General features: G+C 43.4%; 2 protein-coding genes across 5 annotated transcripts in view; one reads left to right on the top strand and one right to left on the bottom strand.

Annotated features, from left to right (window-relative positions):
• Window positions 1–15707, bottom strand: part of Qin (tudor domain-containing protein qin) — a 347962-nt gene that overhangs the window by 106712 nt on the left and 225543 nt on the right. The window lies entirely within an intron of this gene.
• LOC143149270 (uncharacterized) overlaps window positions 1–15707 on the top strand; it is a 128808-nt gene that overhangs the window by 89929 nt on the left and 23172 nt on the right. The window contains exon 3 of the mRNA XM_076316488.1: window positions 11775–12011. Within this exon, the coding sequence (XP_076172603.1) occupies window positions 11775–12011 (237 nt within the window). The remainder of the gene's footprint in view (window positions 1–11774; window positions 12012–15707) is intronic.

The raw sequence follows: 15707 nt of genomic DNA, 5'->3' as shown, positions 1-15707 counted from the left end.
AAGGGTTAACACTTGTTAAGCGAAACACGTCTCGAGAACAGAATATCGTAAAGGGTAACTTACCGGTATTGCAACAGCACGGAAAGTCGCTTTCGTTTGGAAGTATTTTAAGCGGACTCAATTTTTCAGAGAATTCAAAAATGGGGTTTGTATGCTTCGAAGGGTCAATGTTTGTTAAGCTAGACACACTTCGAGAACAGAATATCGTAACTTTACGAATATTATAAGACCGTGCAATACTCTCTTTCGAGCTAGTTGAATAGACCCCATTTTTATAGAAAATTTGAAAATAGGTTCTGTAGGATTCAAAAGGTTAATCGTTTCGAAAACATTAAACACGATAATTTACAGGTATTACGAGATTGTAGAAAGTTGCTGTTTCGCAGCAAAATTTATTAAATATCGTCGAATAAAAATTCAAGAGAATGTGGTAAATTGAACAAAGAAGTTCTACGATCCATGTACGAACGTTAATGTCCGAAGATTTGCAGTGTACAGAGCGCGAGCGAACCGTATAGGGATGTAAACGTTAGGGGTTGGTAGAATTAGTGCAATGTATATGGTAAATGGTCGAAACGTGGACTGAAATGATTCGTCGTTGACATGTTTCTCGAAATATCGGTCACTCTACGATCGGTACAGTTGCACAAAGAATTGTGGACTTATGACTTGAGAACTTGAATCTCACTGAAACTTTTAGTTCCTGGCCATATCTTTGTTAAGATTCCTTTGTTTCGCACAATAAGCTCTATCAACCCGTAAGATTTGTACGCGGAGTTTACTTACAGCATGTATAATAGACAAAGCCAAATGGAAAACAGACGATACGGAAGAATAAAACACATAAGCTGCCGTATATCGATTTCTACCCTAAGGACTGTGGAGAGTATCCGGGTCAAAGGTTACCTCCTGATCCTTGGCCAGCAAATGTTGGATACCGGTACATCGTCGTGTCCTCATTGAAAATTAATCTTCCTTCTGTTCGTTAAGTTTGAATTACATACGATACTACCGACGGAAGAACTTCGAGACGTAAATCTCGAAGCTTCTTCGTAGTTGGGTGATTTCTCCTCTCTTCGAATCAATTGTTTATTTTTCTTGAAATTCTAACGCGAGTCGAGGGAATTACACTCGGTTAAGTTCGTTGAATAAGACTCGTACACTAACGGAAGCTTCCCAAAAACGATTCTAAACAGAGATATCTCGCTCAGTTCTTTATTCGTGTAGTTCACCGCGGGTACACTCGTGGGATCTCTCAGCTGAATTTAGTCATAATAATGTCATCAGAATGCAAACTGTTACGTCGTCTGAAAAATTAGTAAAACGAAGAGTGTAAGTATTATAATGCATACTTTAACGAATTACTCGGTACGGAACCGCTGCGGTAAATACCACTGTAAAATGACACGATATAAAAATAAATTTCAAATTAAGTACATTATTCCCTGTGCGTTTTTTCCGCAAGTTCTTTACGTAGAGTTAATTAGGTAACCAATTATTTTTATCGTGTACTTTCTATTCTTTCGATACTAGAGTGGAATTCGCTGATCGTGATCACTTTGGGACATTTTTTTCAGAAAAATAACAGCAATATTTCCATAAGAATAACAGGTCGATATCGCTACACAGAGGATAAATAATTGTCATTATTGAATTCGATTTATTACAAACAATTACGACATTTGTACGACAAAGATTCATTTAGTACGAATTTCCAAAGAATTCTTATCGTTTGTTTCCAAGTATTACTGTCACAATACCAATAAAGTTTACTTATAATATCGAGATTATTTTTAACTAATTTATTGCATAGTATTTTAAGATTGACTGTAACCAACAATGGTGGATTAATATTAGCCTTGACGTTATTCTCCAATAACCTGTACAAATTCATCAGCTTCAAACTCCACAAAATTTAAGTTCGTCAGGGGTCTGGAACGACCCACGAGACAAAACCAAAGCCCACCAGCGCCCATTCTAGATTCGATAGATCGAATTTTAGAATACAGAGTTCAGGAACAAAACATTTTCGATTGCTTCATCCAGACCCGTCAGTCTGCCCTTCCATCAGCGATACCAAGATTCCCCTTTGGCAAGGGCGTTGAAAAATTCCCAAAAACGAAGCCATTTGCCAAATCGCGTATCCACCCTGTATCCAAGTAACCCAGAATGTCTCGATTTTGCGTTTGATGCGACATATTTATGGTCTTTTATGAAATTGGGAGTGTAATAGAGGATTGTCCGCTCTGTCGAGTGGAAGTATCACGGTACTGAAAGATATTTTCACGATTAGGTGCTATGTGCCATTGTCTAGCCTAGACAGGAGCCATTCGTTAAGGTTTATACATTGGGTTGTTCGGAAAGTCATTTCGTTTTTTCTGGTGAGAATGGAACACGATTTTTTTAGAGTATATAAACATTTTATTAAATTACATATTCTCCATTTTGGGAAACGAAATACCCAATACTTTACCAAGGGATATTTGTGATCTCTTGTAAAGTTGAGGGCGAAACAGTAGTGTAATGAACACTGTTCCTCCGTGTCTATATCGAGTAGAAGTACCAAGAAGGCTAAGTGCTGAAAGATATTTTCACGATTAGGTGCTACGTACCATTGCCTAGCTCGGAAAAGAAATGTCAGGGTTTGCATATCAGCGATATCAAAATTCTCTCTAACCAGGACGTTGAAAAATCCCGAAAACGAAGCCATTTGCGTATCCACGGTGCAGCCAAGTGAACCAGGATGTCTAAAGAGACTTGCAACCATTCTTAACCGTTTTCGAGGCCCGAGTTCCAGCTTGAACTCCGCTTTGCCTCGCAAAGAACCGGCTAACGTCGGTCGTCTAAACGCGCTACCCTTGGCGTAGGAGGATCGACGTGTTTCTCCATCTCGTTTCTCTCGATCTCTTGGATACTCTCTACCGTGATTTCACCTTTGAATCTGGGTTGTTCATCCCATCGAGCGGGGCGCTACCGCGAGAAACCTCAGAAAACGCAACGTTTGTGCGAACTGCGAGAGAATAGAAAGGAATCCTCGACAGTCGGGCGGGTGCGGATCGATTAATTATTTAACGAAGCTCTCGGCACCCCGTGCCACCCCCCTTCCTCCCCCTGTCCGCCGCCCTTCCCTAACCATCTACCCCCGCTTCTCCGCGCCACGCACATCCTTCCACAACCTCACCTCACCGCCGCGCACTGTTTAGCCCCGAAGCAACGTCCGTTCGTTCGTTCCGTCTGTATTTCCATCCATTGCACATCCTTCCACCTCCAACAGCTTCTCCGTTAACCGACCCCCTCCCCCTTCGACCACCCTCCGACCACCCACCGCCACTCTCCTCTCTCTAGCAGACTGCCTGAAATTTCATCGTGAACAGGGGAGAGATTCGTAACCGTGCGATCGTGGCTCGCCGAGAGGAGAGGAGTGGAGAGGAGTGGAGAGGAGAGGAGTGGAGAACGAGAGGCGGGGGCGGGGGCCAGGTTGGTCGGTTGGAGGAGGGTAGGTGGTCGCTACGCTAGAGCACGGGATACCTGCGTAATTAGTTCGCCTTTGATGAGAAAACTCGCGATCTACGCGCACGTACGCGTGCTACGCGGCGATTGCACCGCGTTGGTAGGGGGATGGATTCAGGGGTGTTGGGGGCTGGGGGGCCGGCCAACGATGACCTGTCGATTCTCGGTGCTGCGAGGCTCGCGTTGCCCCGCGTGCGGTGGATTCGGAGCGTTTCGCTACGGAACTGAAGAATGCTCGGAAAAGTAGGTCCGTGAGAATGTTTCACACGGGGGTGGGTTTAGGTCTTTCGGTAGGGGTATCGAAAACGACCTGGCTGCTGAATGAACAGAGAACGTTGGGAGAGGTTTACGGAGGGGACGATGAGGGAATAAGTAAAGATTGAACGACGTTGTTTGAGAATAACACCATCCTGGATGAAGTTGATCTTTGAATGTCAGGAGTTTGGGTTTGATACGAGGTATTTGTGGTCTTTTACGAAGTTGAGATGTAACAGAGGTTGTTCGTTGTGTCGAGTGGAAGTGTCGAGATGTTGGAAGATTTTGTCACGATTGAGAGCATTTGTTAGGGTTTGTGTATTTTGTTAAGGGATATTTGTGGTCTTTTAACAAGAAATCTAAAGAAAATATTTCTGTTTCGTAATCAAAGGATTCTTCGTTGGTAGCGAACTTCTTCGGTACTTCCACTTTAGAATTATCTTCTCTTACTGGAATAACCTATCCCAGACGTTGGGTTTCTCTTTGCTCATAAATGCCATGAACGTCTCCAAGTCGAGACTCTGTCGAGCCATAAATGTCAAGAGTGTCTCCCAGACATCGTCAAGAAGAGTCTCACACGACCCGAGGCTGAGATCTTACCAAGTCTCTTTGATTAAATAAACGGGTCTGGTCGCTAGTTAAATGTCAATAAAAGGGGTTAAAGATCAATTTTTAAATATACGAAAATAGTACCTTAAGTACCTAACTACCCAAGGTTGAACATTGCAACTTTGGGAACAGTATCACCTCGCTAATTGATCGAATTTTGTCCCTCGATAACTGCACCAGAGCCTCTAGAATCCTTCAAACAAATAATGACACAAGTGCACTCCAAGGACAATTGCAGAGGCTCTGAATACAAATTAAAACAAATTTCTTAACGAGTTTAATGCCAGATCAATGTTCTCGAAGCTTCTTAGAGAGTCAAAATTCTATTTTTAGACAAATCCCACAAGATCTCTTTGTCATCTCCCAGCTAAGAATGAATTTTTCCATCTCAGTAATAAACAATCGTGTCGCACATAGACGAAGCGAGACATTACTCGAAGGAAACTTTGAAATCAATTCCGTGCGTTGAATAATTCCAACTCGAGGAGTGATCAGGCCCGAAACTATTTAATTGCCTCCTGAGCCATCCACTTCGTTTTTATCGCGCAATGAAAATTTCTAAATCAATCGCGAACGCGTTAGAAATTCTCAGCCGTGAAACGATCGGCTGTCCCCTAAATCATTCGTTTCGTCTATTGCGCGTCGAAATTAAAATCACCGTAGGAAAATTTCTAAATCGATCGTCCACGCGTTGAAAATTCTCCAGGTGCGCGATTATCGTCTAATTGGCCCGTAAACTTCCGGTTCTGTTCGTTACGAGGCTTTTTTTCATCGAAACACGGTCCTCGATTTCCTTCACCACCCCTTCCAGACTCTTCTCGCCAAAAGCTTATCGTCGTCCGTCGGTTCTCCTTCATTTCACCGGGCGCCGATTATTTCCCTGGATTTTCCACGTTTCTCTCTGTTGTCCCGCGCTTTTCCGTCCTCCCTCAGACGGAACGAACTTGCTCGTACGCTCGAAGAATTTCCTCGCAAACGGCTCACCTCGATCTTTCGAGTCCCGTTTCCGAGAGGAGACGTCTTTTAGCGGAGTCAGCTTCGAAGTTTAGCCCGGTGGAGCTTCACGGTGGTCTCGTGCAGACGCGTACGGTTCTCGGTCGCTGCCCGATCTTGCGTTATACAATAAGCGTTTTAACCGTGAGGGAGTCGCAAAGAGGGCAAGAGAGAAACGAAGTTGGGAAAGGGGCTGCATTTTTCGTGGATGCTGGAAGAACACCAGGGCACTCGGAACCACTGGGTAGTCGATACCGCGGATGAAAGAAATTTACAATATTTTTCGCAACGATTTTCTGGAGAAACCATCTCGCACGTGCGCGCGCAGCTCCGGATTTTTCTATTACTCTCGGACCGTTTCATCGAATCTGGAGTACCGCGAAAAATAATCGAATATACAATTGACGAAAATCCGGTGATCGATTCTTTGGGTGAAACAAGTCGAGGACGAAGCTTTTGAAACGAAGAAGAATAGAAAAGATCTTATCTAGTGTGATCATTGCGATACGCTTACGTGGTAGATTAGACGTGGAATTTTTAGGAATAGTCGGTTTTAATTGTAAAATTTGAAAGAACGTTTATTCTATTTCGGCGAGAGATGTTCAGTTCAATAATGAAAATATAAACAGGAGATAACGTAAATTGAATATGGCCGAACGAACGAGGAAGAAGCTTCAATTTTTTTACTTGCATATTTTTCTTTCTTGTTATTTTTATTTTTACGTTTTCTAGTCTGCAGACGTATTTTTAGATCGTTCCAAAGGGGATCAGTTATTTTTGGTTCAAACATCGAGGAATTTGTTGTTATCATTACGGATAAAGAAAATTTGACATCTTGTTTACTCGTTTCCTCTGGTATAATTATACCTCCGCGATAGGACATTTGAAATTCCGTTCCTCGAACGTGTACCTTAAATCATCATACGAGAAACTTCGTTCCGTTGCATGAGAGTTACCTCATTACCGAACGTTAAGAGGAAAATACGCTCTTAAGACCCGATTCCAGGTGTCAACGTGGTTTAGTTTTACTTCTATACGTCGTCTCATAAACAGAATCCAAATTAGGCGAAACGATTATACGAAAAATTTTTCAAGTCTGGAGACTGAATCTCAGGGGGAGAAAATTTCTAAACGATGACGAAATAAAATTCGTCCTATCGTATTATATCCAAGACAAAGATGAACAATACATTTTCACTCGTATACATACGCACATTAGCTTGGTATTGCGACAAATACAATAATATTGTACAAACAACGACCAACATTCAAGAAAAACCTCTCTTTTAATAATCGAAACGAGATTACAGAGTTCAAACTTGGTCCTCCTAAAAAAAAAACCTTTTGATATTTTTCTCGATAACAATCCTACCCCTTTTTCGTAGGAAGAGTACCAATAAAATATTCCGTAATATCCAAAAGACTTTCTACAGTTAGAAGTATAGTGTTTGGTCCCAGAGGGGCAGAATTCGAATAAAAAGAAAAAAGATAACCGACGAAACGAATGTACAACAATTAATTCTTCACGATTATTCCATCGAACCATCAACTCTGTAAATTCGTTCTTACTTTGAAATTCGTTCTTACTTTCAAATCTCACCAATTCGTGCTCCAATGTTCGTTCAATAAATGAACGAGCTGTCGATCGTTCGTTCGTTGCTCCGAATCTCGCATCGAAATCTCTGCGTCCCCGATTCGGGGCCTTATCGCGTGCCACGGGGAACCGAACGGGCACGAAGGATTCGTGCACTCCCTGGAGAGGGGAATCTCCCATTCGCGTACGAGTTATCCAGCCCAAGCGTCCACCGCCAGGCTGGGCAATATCGTCACGCTCGGGCTCCCAAATTTCATAAAACACGCGCGAGTAAGTAGGGACGCGAAATCAAATAACACTTGCTGTATTAAATGCCACGAACAAACAGATGTAATTATTCGGCAGCCAAGCGAATACCAAATAATTATCAATGATTCGCTGTGTGTTCCACGGGCGAAAGTATCGGCCCCGGTCCGGAACTAAATTAACGCGGTTGCGTGTAATAACAAACGAATTCCGCGGATCGATCGCCCGGCTCGTCGCCCTGAGGACTCTGGAAATTTCGGGAAATACGGGGGAAAAAAAAACCGTGGAAAAAAAAGGCAGAGAGATAGATTGAGAGATAGAGATAGATAGATAGATAGATAGATAAATAGATAGATAGAGAGAGAGAGAGAAAGAGAGAAGGAACAAGAGAGAAACGTTTTTCGAGAGAGAGGTGGTAGCCACGCTGCACGCGCGTCGAATCGACCTCGAGACCGGGGTATACGTTCCCCTGGTTAATTAACTATCGGCGATTTACGAATTCGCGAGCCGCGGTGGTATTTTCATCGCGCCCTAATTATCATGACATTCGATGGAGAAACATCGTGCACGCGAATAAGAGGAGGAGGGGGAGGAGGAGGAGGAGATGATAGAATGCGCGCGTGTTCCAAAAAATTGACCAATTTACGAATCATCATCGTTCTCCACACGTTCGAACCCCCGCCACTGATCACGATCAACCCAATTTCGAGTCAGGTAATTAAACGGTCGTTAATTAACAAAGGAACGCGCGACGATTCCAGCTTACCTTCGGTGCGTTCTGAAAATGAGAACGAAACGCGTGTTTTTCGCTCAATTTCGAGCCGGGAATGTTTTTTTTTTTTTCTTTCTTTTTTTCCCGAAGCGATCGATCGAACGATTGCGCGAAAACTGCGCGACGAGGAGGTTTCTCGAGTGACGAATTGAGTCACGTTCGACGGGTGCACCGGTTTCGGGTTTTTTTTTTTTTTTTTTTTTTTTTTCTTGGGGAGAGGGTAAAATTGAAACACAGGAAGGGGTTTGTTTTGTCAATTTTTTGGGGAAACTTTTATCAGGGTATGTTGATGGAAAATTTAGAACGATTGAAAAGTACGGAGCGGGAAAAAATTGATGGGGGATGGAGGAGAGTTTGGTTTTTTCTTGGAATTCAGAAATTGGAAATGTAGGAAAGGGTTTCGTTTTGGCAATCTTTTGGGAAATTTTTATTTGGGTGGACGATAGAATGTTTAGAACGATTGAAAAGTAGGAGTGGGTAAAAATTGTGTAGAGTATATTTTTGGAATTAAGAAATGGAAACGTAGAAAAGGGTTTCGTTTTGTCAATCTTTTGGGAAATTTTTATTTGGGTGTACGATAGAAAGTCTAGAACGATCGAAAAGTATCAAAGAGTGGGAAAGAATCAATTAAACGCATCCTGTTTTGCGGACGAAGACCAGGTAATTGCAGCGTGGGACGACGCATATGTTGCACCGGTCGAGAAAAATGACACGAAAATTGTTTCGTTATTATTTTCAATATACAACGGAACGTGTAAAATATAACGAGAATATTCTCCCGAAAGAATATCTTGTTATAGAAGTCGTAATTTTAGCACCGTATTACATCGAAACTATATTTCCGACCTCCTCTATTATGAAAAAGTTAAATGTACACCTACAGTTAAAAACAAGAATTTCACCCTCACGGAACACTCACCAAATTATTCAAACGTATAGTCGAACAACTCGAAGAATTCGAACGAAACCACTTTCTCTCAGGGCAAAAAAATTAAATACAGTTTAAAGGAGAAACATTTGTTATTATCGTCATTTACGTGACATTCGTACGAACGCGAGTGTGTGTTCGAAAATCCTTTCACGTGCTCCGTGAGCACACACGTGTCCTCAAAATCCTTTTGTACTTTCGCCCTCGGGTTTGTTAGTTTCTCGAATATTTTAGAACTTAATGGCAGGTAACTCGATGTATGCGCTTGTCTGGTACGCGAGAAATTCTGGCTCTAGTGTATTGTTTGCGCGCATTGTCGTGTACGTGTTACTTCGGTAGGAAAGGTGGATACGATCCCGCGTTCATCCCATTTGATACCGGTCCGTCCGTGACGCGGAAGCTAATTAACGGCTCATCGACCAGCCGAACTTTATGCGTCTAAACGCGGTGGATTAATTCGTACACGGACAACGCTACCTACCGTGCACGGAACTTACAAATTACGAGACCGAGTCGATGATTACTCGCGATTCTTAAATTCATTTCTAACGACGACCGAAGATCTTTGCCAATCGAGAACGTGGCAAACTTTGCTAATTGAGTAATTGTCATCGAGAAATCACTGTACGTCGGTGTAACATTGTCGGACGTCGTGTAACGTTTTGCAACGTACGTGATTTATTACTAAATTTTTATGTCTATTTTTTCTTCGAAAGAATTGGAATTTTCGGGTTAAAAAAAATCTCTTCCAGAGTTATCGATTGTACTTTGATTTTCTCTAGACTAATACGGTACACTCGAGGAATTTCTTTTCATATTCCTTCAGAACGAAATTTCTAGGGAACCCTTTGAAAAATTCAAACTCAATTTATCCATCGAACCTTCGCGAAACAAAAATTACAAAACCGGACAGAGTAACACTCCGATTAGAAATATTTCATTCCTACCTCCTTTTACGTCAGTTGAACGATCTTAATATTCCCCATTCCCGGGAATATTTCACACGTTGGATAAAAATTATATAAAAAATATCTCCGTTGGATAAAAATATTATTTGGATAAAGATTTCAACGTTTCGAAGCACAGCAACCCTCTCCCCGTCAATGTTCCCAATTCTCTCCGTGTAATCTCTCGTTAGCCAATAAACAATTTCCCCGGCCGTGTGAAATCACCCGGAGACTTCTTTAATCCGAAACAACGCGATTCCTCGACGCAGTTGCACGCTGATGAATCGATCCGCGTACCGGCTCTCCTACGCGCGATTATAGGTTTGCAATGTACACGGCAACCCTAATGATTTCGGAATTTTGAATATTTCAGCGGGGGAACGCAATCACGGGCTGTCCGACAGAGGAAATGTTTAACGACAACGGTATACAAAGCTGAAATTAATTAGCTGCAGACTTCCGAACCTGTTAGCTTCGATAAAGTGCGGCCGGCCCCGAATCGACGGCCGGTGTGTACGAATCTGCCGTGAATAACGCAACAGCTACGACCCTGCGGTTCGCGTAATCGCGGCGACGCGGCCGCAAAACTTTGGCCCCGCTGTTACCCTCCCTCCTCCTTCCCAACCCCTCCTCTCTTTCTCTTACACTTGTCCGGAGCGTGTGTCCCGTGGAAACTTTGCCCGGTCGAAACGTGGGCCGAAACTTTCCTGATCGATGGGGACTGGGTCAAGTCTGCGAGGCTTATCGTGCAAGGGACGAGAAAGAGAACATCAAAGCGACGGCTGGCCAAAGACATCCTCGAACGTATACTACGGTTCCCGTGCTTCGCTTATTGTTCGACCAGTCAGCGTTTTCGACCGCATCGTGTTTCACGATCGTACGATGGGAAAAACCGCGGAAATCGAGTTTCCTACGGGTCTCGTTCTGAGATGTATTACGCGAGCGGAGCATCAGGGAGTATCGTTGCAAAATTCGCAGGGGATCGGATAATTTTCCACTAAACGTGGATTAAGAAACTTATTTGTTCGCGAGGAAAATTCTGGCGGAGGTTCATCGATTCTTTTCCAACGAGAGATAATCTAACGGTGGTACTCTTCTCGAGAGGTTGTACGCAGAAGTATTTCGAATTGTTAGGAAGGTGATTGTTTATTTTTCTATGGGAGAAATTTAATAATTTATTTTATTTAGTTGATCTTTCTATGGGAGAAATATAATAATATTTCATCTGGTACGTGACGAGATTGCGTGAAGAATTGATAAAGTATTATTCTCGTCGGCTAGTGTGTTATTGGTAATTCCGGAGAATAATTTACGAAAGGAAGTTACACGGTTGATGTTACTTTGGAATTAATTATATCATTGTTATGCAATTCGATCCGTGTAAGGACCCAATACTACTCTCACTCTCACTCTCGTTTTCATTCTCACGTTGAATCATTCTTATCAACCGACATATAGTCAAATCGATCTTAGATTAATCCACCCAAACCAACGTAAACGAATCCACGATAGACACGAATTCACGTCATACTCTTTCGATACTTTTCGTCTTTACTGCACCCTAATTCTAACGATACAAACCTAATAATTTCAGAGCGTCTTGCCGAGGACTCAATGCTACCCTCATATTGCACCATTCCCATCAATCGATCGCCAAATCGACCGAACAATAATCCACCCAAACCAACGCAAACGAAACCACCAAAAAAACGAATTAACATCGCATTTCTTCCCGCCATGCCTTCGCCCTAATTTCACCGTCCCAAAAATCGCAACGATTTCATCGAAACGAACAGTGGAGATACTCGAGGCTCGTCCCTGTCTCGGTGTGTCAGCTCCCTTTAAAAATGTTCGTTTCGGGCGTCGTGTAGAAGAAACGGTGATCGATTTGCGTTTTAAATAGCATCGGTCGTATTTCAGAGAGCGCGCGGGACACCGGTGGCAACGGAGGGGGACACGGAGGGGGACACGGAGGTGGCAGGGTGTCGAAGAGAGCGAAGCCCCTGAACCCGGACGAGGACGACCACGACAACGACGACTACTACTACGAGGACGTGGATGAAAGAAACAATCCGACCAACGAGGCACCGGCCGTGCCGCCCGGATTCCTCAGTCCCTCTGTGCGGGAGTACCTCGATCTCGGTAAATCGATACCCGGTACGTAAACAAGATCATCTCGCGGAAAGTTGCCCCTTTGCGAGCTGTTGCTTCCCTCTTCCGTTCCCCTCCCGGTCCACGGACCACTCCCAACCCCTACATTCCTCTTGCCACGAGGTTCCAGGAATTTTCTCTTTCTACCCTAACCCCACCTTCCGGTTGTCCCCATCCTCCTGGCGCTCTTCTACGCTTTCATCCTCCGTCTGCTCTTAGTTGTTCGCGTTTTTCGTAGTTCTTTTCGGAATTAGGGGGACGACGGAGGGGTTCGGTCGCGTTCTTTTGAAAGAGCAACTGGACGCGTGAAAACGAGACGGTCGTGTTTCGAGCGAGCGACGAAAATATCGGATGACTCCTTTTGAGATGGCTACTACCCGGTCACGGTAACGGATGATCGACCCTGTTACAGCAGCATCGTTCAACCAACGGAGATTTTGCTTAGCGAGGAACGAAGAGGCAAATGAACGATTTTGTGGACACTCTGAGAGTTAGGTCTCTCCGAGAGTGATCTTCTCAACGGATTTCAAACTGTTCCTTCGCGATTCGTGATTTTTACGATATGGAAACATTTGCGCGAAAGTGTCTTTACAAGATTCTGATGGAATCTGTACAAGATTAATGGAAGTATTCATTTGTATCGTAGTATCGTTGCTTTGTCTATTTATTTCTGAGCAGTGAGTGTTCGATATTGTTTTACGCGAAGTTTACCTAACTCTGTGGACTTGCCAAACAAATGGTAGTGAGGCGAAATGAAAAATTTTGTTTTTTAAAGAGAGCACAATATTTCATCGTGTACTCGTGGTCGGTTCGAGAAATTCCATTGATCGTCGTCGCAATAAATTGAGCTACGTAAACGAGCAAAGAAGAGATTGTCAGGATTGTCAATCGGTTCGAAAGGGTTAATGAAATTGGAAGACAGATTAGCTCCCGGTGACGTTAATGAATGCCCTTAAACGCAATTTCCAAGCCGCCGGGGAAGGTAATAAAAACAATTTCAACCGAAGCGGAACAAGAAGAATCCGCGGCATAGCTCGGCGGGCAATAATTGTCTATGTATCTACATCTTGTCTCTCGTTCCCCGCGATTTCCACAATTACATAAAACGCTCGTTTAAACCGTGGAGTAGGAGGAGCTCGACGAAATATCCGGCTCGCTAGTATTTCGTCGTAGAAAAAGGAGATACGGGAGAGGAGGGCGAATTTAAATACGTCGCTGCTCGCGAACGACCAATTTCCACGGCTTTCTTTTACGCTGTTTTAAGATTGTACGCGATCCTGCAAGGTCTCGTCGGCTCAAGGACCGTGTAAATATCGATGCTTCATCGTCGATTCCCCGCTGTACCTATAGTCAGATCAAATTCACTTTGTCGTCGAAGGCCATCTCTTCCACCGGTGAATTTAATACTTAAACGAATCGATGGTAATCAAATGCTGCGAATAAACGTCGAGTATTACGGTCCTCGAAGAATCGCGTTCTCATCGGGGAGGAAGTGAAGATTCGAAGCGAACTTTCGACGATTTTGCCGTCTCACGCAACTGGAAAATTTATTTACGGATATGTTTCTTTCGAACTTTCGCGGTTGCTTCCCTGGGTGTGATCATTTAACTCGAATTAGTTGTTCTGTGCAGTAGACGAATCGCGATAGTGGCTAGATGATTTTTTAGATTTTACTTTAACGTTCAGAAAACCAAAGTAATATTACAGTTGTAACTGTAACGGTTGAGGGTACGAGTCTGACTCGCAGTGACGCGTTGAAGTCACGAGTCTGACTCCCGGTGACGCGTTGCAGTCACGAGTCTGACTCCCGGTGACGCGTTCAAGTCACGAGTCTGACTCCCGGTGACGCGTTCAAGTCACGAGTCTGACTCCCGGTGACGCGTTGCAGTCACGAGTCTGACACGTAGTTTAAATTCAATAGATTAAATAATTTTAAAACTGAACGCACACCCGTGCGACGATATCCTTAAAACGAAATTTCCATACGATCGATAGACAGTGAATAAAAAAACCTTTTGCAACTGTTCATCCGCAACAGTTATTCGACTAAGCTTTCATTCGTTCGATGCAAAACTCGAGGGTACTTTTTTTATCCAACAACGCCCAAAAACTTGGTACCGATAACATCCCGAAATGAATATTCCCAAGAATTTTACCACGATCGGGGAATACAAAGAACCGTTGGAATTTTAAACAAGTTCGAGCGATCGTTTTCTATAATAGTTCCCAAGTTGTTAAAAAGTACAAACCTTCAAAATCGATGTAGATTTTGTTCGTTATTCGTAGAAGAATTTTACCTCTGTCTCGGGTTAACTTTCTCGAGCAAGATTCGTGTACCCACTTAATATGCACAATTCGGAACAGCGAGCTACAGAAACTCGCGAGTTTCGTGGTTGGTTCGATCGACGCTACGTCGATTGATCTCCCGTTGGAAGGATAAAAGAAATAAAGAGAGAGAGAGAGAAAAAAAAGTGATAATAAAAAGCGTCGATCGATCCGCGTTATTAATATTTAACCGTGTCCCGTTAAGTAGAAGTCACGCTAGTCTGCCTTCCATTAGCTTCTTTGAAAGTTTTTCCCTGACCTAATGTAACGCAGGGCTCGGGACTTTTCTTCCCGCCCTTTGTGCGGACGTGTGGTCCTCTGTCCCTCGATAATCGATCGATCGTAAAACTGTTCGTAGGCAGCGCCGTCGTTCCTGGTGGAAAATTCCCATAATGTCGCAACACTACCCCGCCACCGTCGCGAACGCGCCTTTAAACCAACGTAGGAAAGAGAGAACACGTCACTGAAACGGATTTATGCGAATACGCGTGTAACCGGCGATTATAAAATTTACGCGTTAAATTAAATGTTATTAAGCGGAAAAGAGGCTCGCTTTTCTTCTGGCGCGGCGCTGATACCGACGACTTTAAAGTATGGTCGCGAAGATAGCGCGAAACGAGGTTAACACGTCCGCCAGCCCGCTCGGTGAAGGTATTTTGCATGCACGTTCCCGCACACGTTCACATGGGGTACGAGACGGCGCAACTTAGGGGGTAGGAGTCGATTCGCCGTAAAAATAAATCAGAAACGTGTAATAAAACTCCCTTTTACACGAGACCCCCGCATTCGGCTCGGAACACTCATTCGGAAGATATGCATGCATACGCGCGAGCAGTTGTTAACGCGGGCACGGATAGGAAGAGGAGATCGTTTCTACCCTTGTTTTTGGCTCCCCCGGATCGACCATTCCATCGAACATTTCTTCTTTCCGGTATGGTCTCTTACGATCTTGCTATACGAGGAACGCATAAATTGAATCGAATTAAAAACGACGATCTCTTCTTTCTGGAATCTCCTTGCTGGCTTTCCCGATGAAAAATTGAATTGAAAACGACCGTTTCTTCTTCTTAAAATGGTTTTCGCTGTTCTCAGACAAGGAGAAATCTGTAAGTTGAATCGGAAAAGGTAATTGCTTCTTTTCGACATTTTTTTACCAGCTTTACAGGGGTGAAATGTCTACATTGAATCGGAGAGGATAATTTCTTCTCTTCGAAATGTTTTTGCTTACTATCTTTACAGGGGAGACACGAAATGGAAAAGATAATTCTTTCTCGACGTATCTTTACCATCTTTTAGCCATCGAGCGTTGATTATTTATCGGTTGGTTTTCGTATAATTTGTGGACGAAAAGATTGGTAGTTATTAGTTCCGTTGCGC

The sequence above is a fragment of the Ptiloglossa arizonensis genome, chromosome 7 (genome assembly GCF_051014685.1).
Source record: "Ptiloglossa arizonensis isolate GNS036 chromosome 7, iyPtiAriz1_principal, whole genome shotgun sequence".
NCBI classification, from domain to species: domain Eukaryota; kingdom Metazoa; phylum Arthropoda; class Insecta; order Hymenoptera; family Colletidae; genus Ptiloglossa; species Ptiloglossa arizonensis.
Note: the sequence above shows the minus strand (reverse complement) of the source record. Positions and strands in the feature narration are given on the sequence as shown.